Raw genomic sequence first — 14,769 nt, 5'->3', positions numbered from 1 at the left:
AGGTCATATGACTGCTTTGAAAATCACCATGAAACATCAAAAAATAGCCTGACTTTCCGTCTGAATAGATTTCAACACATTTACTATACATTCACTGTAAGTGTCACTGTACAGCAGATAGCAGTTATCTTGTGTGCTCTATAGATGAAGGGATCAAACTCTCACTGGGGACTGTTGGACTTAGTTGGACACTTGGAAAACCTCATCTAAAGCACCTCGAGGTTTGTGTGCATCACAAGGCAGCTAGAGGCAATAGAGTACAGTACAGCACTTTTGGTTTCTCCTTTGGGAATTGTGATTGAGGGATCTTTTGTTTTTTGTAGCACCCTTTCTCAACAGTGAAATGTAAAATCTGTCCTTGTGCCAGAGGAATGGCAACTATTACTTGTGTGACTGTCCTTGTGTTGATGAGCACATAGTCGTTACAGCTGAACACACTTTGTCATAGATAACTTGTGCTGGGAATTCTGAAAAGGTCTTTCTGGTTTTCTGTTAAGTTGTCGTGTCGCTGGGCTTCTCTGTCTGTGAATGACCTATCTGTTATTATATAAATAATACCAGTGGTGGAATGTAACAAATTACATTTACTCAAGTTTTGTACTTAAGTACAATTTTGAGGTACTTGTACTTTACTTGAGTATTTCCATTTAATGTAACTTTATACGACTACTCCACTACAGTTTTGAGGCAAATATTGTACTTTTTACTCCACTACGTTTACCTGTCTTTACAAAATTAAAACACTGATTACATTAAAGCATCAATACACATATCTAATAAAATATTTAGAATATATAAAACAATCTGAGTGGGGCCATTCTGCATAATGAGCACTTATACTTTTGATACTTTAAGTACTTTTTGATGCTGATACTTATGTACTTTTACTTAAGTAAGGTTTTGAATGCAGGACTTTAACTTTTACTGAAGTAACAGATCTGAATACTTCTTCCACCACTGTGTGTATCCTCTAACATGCTAAATGCATCTTCTTCTCATTCTTTCCTTTTCTCATACAACATTTGCAAAGCTTGATTATAACTGCATTGTTTTTATTTACTTGTTGCTTGCCCTCTTCTACCCTTACTTGTAGTGGAGCAATTTCACAGTGTGGTACTTTTACTTAAGTAATGGATCTGAATACTTTTCCACCACTGCTTTTATGTCATGTCTAGGCTACATTTATGGTGATGCAACACAATTTGTATGTAATAGACAGGCAAAGCGATTCATGAGAAAATTAAAAACTCTTTATTTAGCACCCAGCAAACAACATTACATTTTAATCAGGTATATATTTGAATCAGGGTGCTCAGTTTCAACTCTGTTATTTGTGACATCCACAGACAGGATATATATTTATCTCAGAGTGACCCCTTTTTATACTTTAAGTAGCCTGCATTTAGCAGATTATGTTGCCAACACTGCTGATGACATTGTTATAAATCATGCTGTGTTGTGTGCAGCTTGGGCCACTGTCTACACTTTTGTTGACATTTTTGGCTTTAATTCTGCATTGAAGTGGTAACCATTCCATTTGCTATTATTTATATAATAACAGATAAATCATTCACAGACAGAGAAGCCCAGCGACACAACAACTTAACAGAAAACCAGAAAGACCTGTTCAGAATTCCCATCATATAAAATCCATTGTATTAAAGGGGGGTCTCTTACAAACCTATGAGGTGAACACATGAACCTCTTTTACGACAAGATGCTGGTGTCCTTGTCAGGTTTCAGACTCTGTTTTAAGGCTACAATAAAGACAGTGGTATCATGTGAGACTAGAAAACTGAATATATCAGTAGTTGTCAATGGGGAGCAGCCCCCTCACCCAGATATGCAGTCAGTCAAGCTCAGTGACAGGATATCAGGTTGTGTTCAAGATCAGTGTGTTCAAGACAACGTATCTTATTTTGTGACGTTTGACTGCATCACTGTTCTTTCTAGATAATGTTGTCAGTGTATCTTCATTCTTAATGTCTGAATTACACCAGACAGTCCACAGGTAGCTGTAAGCAAACTTTTTTTTGTTATTCATTTTGGGATTGTCACATGTAAACTGCTGTATCTCATCCTGAGAATTTCCTTTAAAAAAATAAAGTGTTAAGTTTTGTTTTACATTTTTATACTTGCTAAGAAGTCTTTGTCTACATTTCTATGTTTTATTATTATTATTATTATTATTATTATGATTTTCTCCTTTTTATGTGAAGCACTTTCTCTTGTATAAAAAGTGCTGTACAAATAAAGTCTGATTGATTGATTGATTGACTGATTGATTGATAATCTGTAGATGCAAGTGTTTGGGATTAGAAAACTGTTTTATTATTTATTGATATATTTGGTTTGAGTTTTAATTTGACTTCTTTATGTGAATGGCCAATTATTTACAATGTTATCATTCATTTCATCATATTTCAATAAATGCATGTACACTCATACTACTTTTAGATTCAAGTTAATATTATTATTATTATTAATGTCTTGTGATTGTTCCTGCTCTGTCCCTTATTGTTTTTCTTTTAATGTAAGAATTGTTTTTAGCCTTATGGCATCATTGTCTTTGTAAGTAACTGCTCTCTGTCGAGGCACTTGGTAGGCCTATACTGCTGTTTTTAAAATATGCTATATAAATAAAGTTATTATTATTATTATTATTATTATTATTATTATTATTATTATTATTACAACAACATGAACTATTGTGAAAGAGGCCTTCTGCAACTTATTACTGATGCTTCCGTGTGACCTATAACCAAATGTCACACTGCCACCTTTCCGGCAGGTGGAGGAGTCCGTGCCTGGCAGCAGCAGCTTCTCCCCCGGCCAGCAGCAGAGCTTCGCACCGCTGCTTCGCCAGTTTCCTGTGAGCCAACACCGACAATACACAGCTGGAGGCCCGCGCCGTTTTACGGGGCCCGCTGGAAGGACGGGATCTACTCAAGAACCGGAGCCGGGACTGAGCGGAGCAGAGTGTCAGACCCTGCTGCAATAAAATTAGAGGTTTTCGAACCGCAGTCCGGTGCTCATAGAAACACTAGCTGTTGCCCACATGGGGGCGCCAAACTCAACAAAAAAATATAAGTTCCCTGTAGGAAGAATACTAGACTGTATCAATAAAGTTTGAATGCACTTTCTAACAGGGTATTTAACACTGGTTTTTACTGATGTGAAAGCTTATACTTCCACCACTGACGCTGTATTAGAGATTCATCAGGTTTCCAAGAGTTTATGCAGGCTACCTGGTTCATGATTAACACGCGGGCAGGTACAGATAGGGGAACGGCTTTCACGGCAGGTCAGCTTTCTGCCAGGAAGCCCTTTTTGGTTATAGCTTTAAGAATTCACGGTTGGGTTAAATGAGGAAAGATTTCTGCTAGCAACTAACCGCTCCTATTAGCGAGGGGAACAAGGAAGTGCAGCAGCTCGGTGTGGATTGTGGGCGGTGAACTGTCTGCTCAGTTTACGTCAAGATCCGTGGAGTTTGTGTCTGTTAACACCAAAACTTCCGCCCAGTATCATACCAGCGTTAATATGGTCAGTGGGGAAGAGATACCGGAGAGCGGACGTGCTTTTAAATAAGGAAATAAGAACATTAAAGGTACGTGAAGGCAGCCAACCAGGCAGGGGGGAAATGTTTGCACCGAGTTGCACTGTGACTTTGACGAATTTGCAAATTTTAAGGAAAATATCAGATTTTTATTTAACTCTCCAGGGTGAAAGTTTTTTCCCCAAATACATCGTGGTCCCTTCTGGACAAATGGTTTATCTTTCCTGGCAGATAGTAGACATCAGTGGGACAACTTAAAGATATAGCAGGTAAAAAATATAAAAACAAGACATGCGCACAGTTACTTTTGTTACAAGCCAATAATAGACTGTAAAGTGTTAGAAAAATTGCACGAGTAAACCTTGAAAATTTAATTATCTGACACCAACAGGAAAATACCTCACCAATTATTTCTGCGCAGTCTTTGATGGGGAAAGGATGAGCTGGAGACGTCCGAGTTCTCAGTTTAACATAGTTTTATTACAATACGTCAAGAAATGTGAATTACAGAGCTCTGGGATTCACTTTAGGAATCAGTTTAACTGTCCCTGATACACACAGACAGGTTTCAGGTCATGAAGTCTGAAAACCTCATCTCTACTCCTGCAAAAAAACCCAGTTTCACACTAACATAGTTTAATTATATCATGAAGGTAGATTTCTTCCAGGAAGTCCCGCCTTCCCCCTCCGCTGATTCGCCAGTCTTCTTTCATACCGTCACACGTCAGGCCACCTGGGCAACACAATCAATGCTGCCCCTGGACAAGGCCTTGTGACCTGCTAACAAACTTGTTATGACGAACATACTGCCTTGTTCTACAGAAATATAACAAGAGTCCAACTATTCTTCAATATCTACATGTTCTTTTAAAGTTTAAAAAATATAAGACAGACAATACTATTTTTTGTGATTATAGAATCTTAATTAGTTTAAGCAAATGGAATATATGTAATTAAAGTAATTATAGTTTTCTACATCAATATTAACACACAAATACAATCAATGTATCAAAATCATATTACCTGATTAATATAAATGCATAGAGATAGACATTATCAAGGTTTAGTGAATTACGCATGCATAGTGACCTGTGATGACTGTTGGGAGAAAAATCACAAAGAGGAAAAAGAGAGGAAGACAGTAACATTTCATTTTCAACAAGTATAATATTCAAATTATTTTAACAAAAGCTTCAAATCAACCATAAACCTTAAAAATATAATATGATGCAACCAGAAATACCCACCCACTAGTATACAAAGTAATTGGCTCATCATTGACATTAAAACGCTCTTAATACTTTAAGTAGCCTGCATTTAGCAGATTATCTTGCCAACACTGCTGATGACATTGTTATAAATCATGCTGTGTTGTGTGCAGCTTGGGCCACTGTCTTCAGTTTTGTTGACATTTTTGGTTTTAATTCTGCATTGAAGTGGTAACCCTTCCATTTGGTATTATTCAGTGGTTGAACAAGTTTTCAGATCCCTTACTTAAGTAAAAGTACTAATACTACAATGTGAGATTACGCCAGTACAAGTAAAGGTCCTGCATTCAAAACATTACTTGAGTAAAAGTACAAAAATATCAGCATCAAAATGTACTTGAAGTACTAAAAGTAAAAGTACTCATTATGCAGAATGGACCCACTCAGGTTGTCAAATATATTATTAAATTGTTGTTTTTGATGCAATTATCAAAGCAATGGTTTATTTTGTCAAGACAGGGCTCATTTTAACCGCTAAATATACTGTTATGTGGTTTAATTTAATAAAATGTCTAATCACTTAAAATTGATCATGATTTCATGTTAAATCTCGACCTGAAAAGTAACTAAATCTGTCAGCTAAATGTAGTGGAGTAAAAAGTCCAATATTTGCCTCTAAATACTGTGGAGTAGAAGTATAAAGTCACATAAAATGGAAATACTCAAGTAAAGTACATGTACCTCAAAATTGTACTTAAGTACAGTACTTGAGTAAATGTACTTTGTTACATTCCACCACTGGTATTATTTATATAATAACAGATAAGTCATTCACAGACAGAGAAGCCCAGCAACACGACAACTTAACAGAAAACCAGAAAGACCTGTTCAGAATTCCCAGCATGTAAAAAAACCCCATTGTATTAAAGGGGGGTCTCTTACAAACCTATGAGGTGAACACATGAACCTCTTTTACGACAAGATGCTGGTGTCCTTGTCAGGTTTCAGACTCTGTTTTAAGGCTACAATAAAGACAGTGGTATCATGTGAGACTAGAAAACTGAATAAATTAGTAGTTGTCAGTGGGGAGCAGCCCCCTCACCCAGATATGCAGTCAGTCAAGTTTTAGAGCATGGCTTCAGGGGGAGTTCTGCATATACAATGGCTGACATACAACCACCAACAATGACAAAAACATCCCATCCCTCCTTTGCCAACAGCAGTGAACACAGATAAAGACAAGTAGACAGAAAAAGACTGATGATGGAAGGCAGTCGAGCAGATTTACTGGATATCGGTTATAGACTGGTCGGACTGATCTTATACATCACAAGTCTGTCACTCACAAGTTTTATTTTTTATTTTATTTTTCATTCTTCTAGTTAAAAAGCAGTTTTATTGTGGGTCTGAACAACAAATACACCACAAATATATTTCTACATTTATAATAAATTAAAAGAAAAATTGTTCCAGGCACTTTTTTCCTGTCATGATCTATTATTTCCCCCATTCAGACTTCAAGTAAAAAATAAGAGAGTCTGTCAGCAAGAAAAACTTTTACATAATTTGTCATTTTTATTCAGTCCCATGTGAGGCTGATCATTCCTGAGTGTGGGATTGAATACCAGTTACAACATTTACATTTTCCCTAAAACATCTAACATCTAACACAATCATGTTCTGGGATATTAAATAATGCATTTATAATCAAGATAGCCTATAAACACATGTAAATAATGAATAAATCATATTTTTGCATTCCTGTGGACCTGAGCAGGATACAGCCCACAGTATCCAGGTGCATCTCAATAAATTAGAATATCATAAAAAGTTTATTATGTCAGTAATTCAATTCAAAAGTGGAAATAACATTATATAGATCCATTACACACAAAATGAAACATTTCATGTCTTATTTTTTAAAAAATTCTTCTAATTATGATTATGGCTTACATTTAATGAAGACCTACAATTCATTGTCTCAAAAAAAAAATGTAATATTAGAAAAGACTAATTTTAAAAAGTGTTTAATATGGAAATTTTGGCCTCTGAAAAGTATGTCCATCTTTATGACTCAATACTTGGTTGGGGCTATTTGACTTGAACTACTGGAAATGGACTTTTCCATCATATTCTAATGTATTGAGATGCACCTGTAAATACACAATGCAGGTTGTTATTAATGTTCAGGTGTTTGTTAAGCCGACTGACAGCTGATCCAGCTGTGATCCGTCATTAGAAATGGACGTCGCTTCACGTGACGCTTCACGTGACGCTTCAGAGAAAAGACGTTTCATGTGTTTCTAAAACTTTTCCTCTCTCCTCGCCTCATTTGCAAAAAAATTCAAGTGATGCAATTAAAGAACATGGGATGCACCCATGGTTTCACTCGCGACACAAACACCTTCACACACACGTCAAAGCTCTCTGTATTACATCTGTAACTCTAAGGGCCAACATTGGGTTTAAATTGCAGTCAATGGAAAGTCTCGCATACACACTCTATAGGGTGTCTGTGTGTCTATATCACACACTAAGGGTTGTGACAACGTGTCATTACACTGTTAGAGACTCCTGTCCCTGATTGGTTGTTTTCATTCATTCAAAGTGGTATTTTGCATATGCCCTTAGGAACACAAGGAGGAGGCAAAGAAACCTGATTTTCATGTGTCTCATGTACTACTGTCAGGATATAAGGAGAGATAAGGCAGGCAGCGTCAGTAACTGCTTTTAAATCACTTATTAAAAAACACTTTTATAGATTTGCTTTTATGTAATGCTTTCTCTCTTACTACTCTTTTTACTTCTTCACTTTAAAAAAACTTTTTTACTCCTTTTACCTTTTATTTTCTATGTCTCTAATTTGTCAACTCTTGTGTCTCAACTTCAAGCTTGCATGCAGTCATCACGTGGTGGAGTGGGAGGGCTGAGGGGACACTGAAACTACGGCTGTTGTGTGTTTGCAGGTAGAGCCTCTGCAGTGGAGTGCTTAGCTCGTGCTAGTGTCACATTAACACAGATGAAGTGCAGTGAGTTATGAAATTAGAGAGTGAACCCAAAAGACAAAGTGAAAGTGAAGTGAAGAGTTGTCGGCTACAGGACAGAGCTACTTCCTTAACTTAAAGGTAACGGTATGGCACCGTTTTACTTTCTTTTCTTCAGGCTGAATGGATGTAAATATTGTTGACAGAGAAGTGTACTTCACAGATTTGGAATTAAAGTGTGATCATTCTCAGAAGGATATTGCTAAGATATGTTAAAACTGGGTTGATATGATGGTGAGTATATTTCCCTCACTGATTGTTTGAAATGTATCTGGATACACTCTTATTTTAAAAATTATTTCTGACATACATTTTTAATTTGTAGCACCAGTAGTGGTTAGGGCTGGCGGTCTGAGGATATAGCTCTGAATATTTAATGAATCCTTGAAACCTTAAAACAAACATACAGCAAGATAGAGACAGACTGTTTGCATCTGGTGGTAGTTAGCTACAAGAACAAAAGTTTGTGTTAGAAAGAAGGCAACGTATTAAGCAGAATGGTCCATTTCAGAATAACATATTATAGTAGCTTATAGTCAGCTTAGGTTGAATTGGTGACTCTTAATTGCCTGTAGATGTGACTGAAAGCAGGTCTGGACACCTGTTCAGGGTGTCTGGGAACAGCTCCAGCGACCCAAACGCAGACATGATCATTTCTGCATTAGTACAAACAATCAAAGTTATAAGTAGGCACACTCAAAGGAACAACATTTATCAGATTTGTGGTTGTGTATTGATGTAACAATGTCCTCATTTGCTAAAGGCGTAGCTGTGGTGGTGCCCTGGGCTCAGAGAAGCAGTTAAAGATAATATGTGCATTAGTACAAACAATCAAGGCTATGATCAAGCATCCATTTGTTGCCACACCCAAAGAGACAATACGAATCTGATTTATGGTTGAGTAGCAATTAGGTTTGCAAAGGTCTGGAAAATTTACAGAAAGTAAAGCTGGGGAATTTTGGAAATTTAAAAAAACCCCATGACATTTAAACAGATTTATTTGTAAGTAGAACTTTGTCAAGTTTTAATTATTTTATTGAACAATCAATCTTTCATAAAAAAACAAAAACTTGAATTTTGACTTAAATATTACTCATCCCCTCTGACCCCAGTCATTCAAAAATTAAGTAAAAATCCCCCAAAAAGTCCCAATTGAACATGTGATGTAGGACTGCACAGTGCATGTAGGGGGCGTGGCCTCAGCAGCCCTGCAGGAAGCAGTGTGGATGTGACTGAGGAACAGATCAAGTCTACTTGCATGAAATCTGGTTGTTTTAGTCAAGATTAGGCTAAAAAACATTTTCCCCAACTATATTTAAGTTCCCTGTTAAGGGCCAACTTTCAATTTTTATTGAATTCCTGTTAATTCCCATGGAAAGTTTCCAACTTTCCAGTGTCCAACCCTAGTAGAAATGTCCAGCATTGTGTCCAGTATCACTGAAATTGAAGTTGTGGCGGTAACTGAAGAACCAAGACATACAAAGACAAAGACATCACTGATCATGTAATAGTATATTGTTTTGGTCTGCGGCTGTTTCTTAGGGTTTGTGTTTTGACTTTGACATTGATTTTGACATTGACCCCCCCCCCCCCCCCCAAAAAAAAGTTGTTAAGTTAAATTTGTTAAGAAAGGTTCTGCTATCATATAATAACAAGAGTCTCTTCTCTCTGTAGTTTCAATGGAGAACCGCAAGAGATGCTTCAAAATCATCTTTTTTTGCATCCTGGTAGCAGCGACACTCCTCTTCATCTACCTCAACAGAGACTGGGACTCGATGAGCAGGGAAACTGAAGTACAATGGGAGGATCCTGGGCCGTATCATGTGGCCTATCCACGAAACTACAAGTTCATCATGGACGACACACCAACGTGTAAGTCCACGACTCCTTTCCTGGTTCTGATGGTTCCGGTTGCACCCCATAATGTGAAAGCTCGGGACATCATCCGGAAGACATGGGGAAGTGAGAAGCTGGTTCTGGGTAAGCTGGTTGAGACTGTCTTCGTACTGGGCCTACCTGGGGGAGCTCATGCTGATCAGCAGCAGTTGAAGCTCCAAGTGGAGAACCTTGAGTACCATGACATGATCCAGGCTAACTTCCAGGACAGCTACCGCAACCTGACCATCAAGACTATGATGATGGTGGAGTGGCTGGCTGCAAACTGTGGCAAAGCTTCCTATGTCATAAAAATTGACTCTGATGTGTTTCTGCATGTCCAGAATTTGGTTAAACTGTTGCTGAATCCCACAACGCCCAAACAGAACTACATGACAGGTTTGGTGTGGTGGCACAGCCCAGTTCTAAGGAACCCATTTGACAAGTTCTACATGCCGAGAGATGTGATTGCTGAGTCAGAGTACCCTCCATATCCTCTGGGCTTTGCCTACGTTATGTCCCTGGACCTGCCTGCAAAGATCCTGACAGTTTCTCCTCAGATTAAACCTATCTTTATAGAAGACGCCTACCTGAGTATGTGCCTAAAACGCCTGTCCATTTCCCCCACCGACCCTCCTGAAAAGACGATGTTTCTTGTCATCCCAACTCATCCTCTCAGCAGCTGCAGCCTTTCAAAAGTGATCGCTTCGACAACGACGAGCATCCAACTGATGACGAGTTACTGGCAGAGGAGCAGCGAGCCAGGAGCTAAATGTTGAGGGTTACCAGGTGCTTACAAAATGAAACATATGTGTTTTCTGTCTGCAGACAAAAATGGAAATACTTTGCTTCAGTGTTTGACAGAAAAAAATGTCCTTTGCTTAAAAGACCTAACAGGTTTGGACCACAAACCTTCCTGTCATCAAAAGTAAATCTCAGCTGCTGAGCTGTAATAATGATCTTAGCTGTATCAGCTCTCACACAGATAAGAACATCTACATCAAAACACTGTAGCCGTAATTTTATTCTCAATAATAATGTAGATTTCCTTCGACAGGTTTAACTCTTTGCTTAAGCAACATATATAACCTCATACAGCCCTGTGGCTTTTTGGGGAGTGGAATTTTAAAGTGAGCCATGGGCCAACTTTTTTGATATCTTGTTTTTGATATAAGTACTTCTTTTTTTTAATTCAAAATTAATTGGATTACCATCAGGCCTGGGACCTCAGGTTTACCATGTGGTGTTGTGGTAATTTGACAGATTGTAAATTGTCAGTAAAGTATGCACAAAAACACAATATAAATTGTGAAACAGTTTCGAACAATCGGGATCTCTCAGGGAGTTTGCTTTTAAAATGATGTCTCCATCATTCAAATATTTATGGTCTCCTGTTTAGGATATCTTTTAATTCAAACTGACACAGATAACAGTCTGAATTTTTTAAAAGAGAATCAAAAGCACCACCAAAAAGAGAAAAAAGTTCATCTTAGTTGTTGTCACTGTAAACTTATACAGTCATGGAAAATAATTAGACCATTGTTTTCTTCATTTTCTTGTCTTTTTTAATGCCTGGTACAACTAAAGGTATATTTGTTTGGACAAATGTAATGATAACAACAACAAAAATAGCTCATAAGAGTTTAATTTAAGAGCTGATATCTAGACATTTTCCATGGATTTCGTGATAATGATTTTGATTATTATCAAGAAAACCTTTCGTTATATCTGGCATTAAAATGAACAAGAAATTGGACAAAAAAGGGTGGTCTACTTATTTTTTCCATGACTGTATGTGTGGACACTGCATTAAACAGCAAAGATTACATCATACTGTAAAGCTGGTATTTTAATAAAATGTTTCTGTTGTTTTTTTTTGGGTGTGTGTCAATAAAAGTGTGACTTGTGTATTGTTTTATCAGTGTGTGTTATATTAATTGATACTTTTGTAATACTTCGCATATTTTTGTAATATGTTGCGTATTATTTGTAATAATTGCGTATTTCACCAATGTTAACAGAGGAAAATAGTTTGTGTCTTCTTCAGTGTATGAAACTGCTCCTATGCATGGTGTGTTCACTGATGTGTCAAAAAGGATGGGTTAGATGCAGAGGTTGAATTTCCTCATTGTCGGATTTATAATGGAATCTTATTTTTAATCTCCCACAGACCATGACAAGCATCCAACAGATGACGAGTTACTGGCAGAGGAGCAGAGAGCCAGTAGCTAAATGTTGAGGGTTATCAGGTTTATCATGATTTAATTAATACTTAAAGCTCAGTTTAATGGGAATTATCAGGAACCATCATTATATTTTCAATGTTTTCTCTGCAGAGTGCTGCATTTCCATAAGTTTTCAATCATGGTGTCTTTTTGAGACAGAATATTGCAAAAACACACAGTAATTCACTGTATGACTGTATTCAATATGTTACTTAAAGAGTTGACAGTGTAACAGCCAAGACAATATCTGTTATATTTTATGCTGTAAAAAAAGATTTTAATTTTCAAAATTAAACTAGTTTAATTCTTTAGATGAGTCAGCTGCTGAATCGAGCCTCTGTACAGCTGTAGTTCCTCCTCAGTCCAGAAGAGAGCAGGCTAACTGCACATCAAGGTTACAACTGAATCAGGATCTCTCACAGAGTTTGTTTTACAGTTTTTCTCAATTGCTAAAACGCATTTTTCGAATCCTCCTGTCCTTTTCTCAGAATTCTAAACACAAAACTCTTTTATCACACTACATTCACAAAACCTCTTTTAGCAAAACCATCCCATAGCCTCAAAATAGTTTTACCTGTTCTCAAAACCAAACAATGTTGTCAGATCTTGAACTAATTGGTCAAAATATAAAAACTGCTGAGCAGTCATTACACACTACACCAAAAACATTGAAAACACAGTGTTCAAGGCATGTAGCTCATGGAGAAATGTTTATTGGTCACATTAAAGTACAGCACATGCATTTTGCATCTCAAAAGTAAAAAAATAAAATAAAAAAAAAGATTGCACAACTCAGTGGATTAAGCATCTACAGTAATCTGCATTGAAACATATTAGGTAATGTGAAACAAATACAAATAAAAGTGTACAACCCACAATGTACTGTAAAAGGTAAAAAAACAAAATAAAAAAACAACTTTTTGCCTCCCTCATGGTCATGCCATGTACCAGTACATGGTCAATGATGGTAGCCCGAATTTTATCAGATATTGCCACTCTTTGTCTCTCCCTCCTCTCGTCCTCTGTGTCTTTGATCCATTGTTGTCATGAGCTTGCATGTTGTCTCGACATGAAGAGAAACAAGTGTGATCTTTTTTGAATTGTTGTGTTCACTGACCCATGTGTTTGATTTGTGTTCATGTTTTGTCACCTGTTGTTACCATTATATATCACAAGTGCATCACAGTGACAGCTGTGTCTTATGAAGAATTGTGTTTAGAGTTTTGCAAAAGGAATGACTGAGATCTGCAAATAGTGTTTTACTAGATGAAGATAGTTTATGGTTTTGTCAAAAGGATGTTCAATTCAGAGAATGAGTTTAGACAACTGAGCAATTGATTCACACAACAGGAATTAGTTTTTTAGCAATTGAGAAAAACTGTAATAATGATGTGTCCATCATTAAAATGTTTATGATTTAGATCCTTGTGTGGATATCTGTTATCTAATATTTGTAAAACTGAAGTTACATTTGACACTAATTGGGATTACTCAGTTTAGTGTTCAGAGATTAAAGGAAAATGCAGACAAAAAAATGTCCCATATTTGACTCACTCAGTGTGTTAGGGTTAATTAAATATATTCGGGAAAGTTTTAATTGGACTGTTTTATAATAATGGCCACCAATTATTTACAATGTGAATCACTTCCATAAATTCATAAATACATTTAGTAACAAGAAGTGTAGCACTTATTAGTTAAAATGTGGTCAATTTATAAACTTCTGATTAGTTCTAATTTAATAAGTCAGAGCAGTGAACATGTTGCTGAATTATTTTATTCAATGACAATATTTATTCATGGTTGGGTTAAATGAGAGGATGGGGAGATATGGGACTCCTTCAGTGCTGCAGAGCTTGTTGTTGTCTGCGCTGTATGTCTGCTGTCTTTACTTGTGGTCCCCATGGTGTAGTGTATTTGTCCCTCATGTCACCTTGTTTTTTTACGTCATTTCACCAATAAAATATAATAAATAAATAAAAATTAGGGGCATTTCGGCAAGGAAGACCCGCCTCATTCCGGGTATTAGATTATAGCGGAAACGCACCTATTAAGTCCCCTTTCTTCTTATTTTGAAGAAATGTCCGTTAGTGTTTTGATAAACTGTCATCGGCGAGCGGAATAAAGTGTATGTCACCTCCATTTTGTTATTTTATATTCTCTATAAGTATAGGCATAATGCTGAGTTACATTTTAAATTTTAAAGAAGTCTCTCAAAGAGGAAACGCTAGATTGGTGACATGGAGGTGACGTGGTGGTGGTGATGGTGTATTAATAAAAGCGTTATTGTCTGATTGAGGGAAAAAACCATAGGAAAAAACATTATTACTTATTTTGAATTCAAAGAAAAGAAACTTTGCATCATTGTCAACCTCTATATTTTATAAGGGAAATTTCACATCCATAAATGTAGGCCTATGTCTCTTAAGTTACTAATAAGAAATATATCTATAATGAATATCCATGCATAGCCTATATTTTCAAAATGTAACCTATTACAACAGTTATAACTAGAACTTTCATTTTTTGTGTAAGGTTGTAAAGTATTTTTTTTACATTTTATTTTTGCTTTTCTGTTTCCTTTTCTTTTTTCCCCTTTGGCACTTATTTTACTATCATATGTAACTATGCTGGTACCATGTTACTATTGCACAATGTGAACTGGTATGACTGAATTCCTTGTTTGTATTGGAACTTTCAATAAAGTTGAAAAAAAAGTGTTATTGTCTGAAAGAAACATCTTGTGTCTTCCCTTTCTCCAACTGTTCAAATATCTAGTTGAGATCTCACAGACCGAAGGCCACAATTATTATTTCATCTTTATTTTACCAGAATATGTTGTAATTATGCTAATAATAAAT

General features: G+C 36.5%; 1 protein-coding gene across 2 annotated transcripts; it reads left to right on the top strand.

Annotated features, from left to right (window-relative positions):
* Positions 1 to 3,505: 3,505 nt before the first annotated feature.
* On the top strand, positions 3,506 to 13,822 carry LOC131967143 (beta-1,3-galactosyltransferase 2-like). Of its 2 annotated transcripts, none has more exons than XM_059328624.1 (2): positions 3,506 to 3,607; positions 9,483 to 13,822. In XM_059328624.1, the coding sequence occupies exon 2, from the start codon at positions 9,488 to 9,490 to the stop codon at positions 10,460 to 10,462; it is 975 nt and encodes a 324-aa protein (XP_059184607.1). In that variant the 5' UTR covers positions 3,506 to 3,607; positions 9,483 to 9,487; the 3' UTR covers positions 10,463 to 13,822. The 2 variants fall into 2 exon arrangements, with proteins under 2 accessions (XP_059184607.1, XP_059184615.1); XM_059328632.1 differs by lacking the exon at positions 3,506 to 3,607 and adding an exon at positions 7,799 to 7,889.
* The last annotated feature ends 947 nt before the right edge of the window (positions 13,823 to 14,769 follow it).

The sequence above is a fragment of the Centropristis striata genome, chromosome 1 (assembly GCF_030273125.1).
Source record: "Centropristis striata isolate RG_2023a ecotype Rhode Island chromosome 1, C.striata_1.0, whole genome shotgun sequence".
Taxonomy (NCBI): domain Eukaryota; kingdom Metazoa; phylum Chordata; class Actinopteri; order Perciformes; family Serranidae; genus Centropristis; species Centropristis striata.
This window is presented reverse-complemented; position numbering and strand designations above follow the sequence as displayed.

What these genes read in the sequence shown, in the direction of transcription:
- LOC131967143 (XM_059328624.1), top strand. Translation starts at nt 9,488, where the DNA reads ATGGAGAACCGCAAGAGATGCTTCAAAATCATCTTTTTTTGCATCCTG.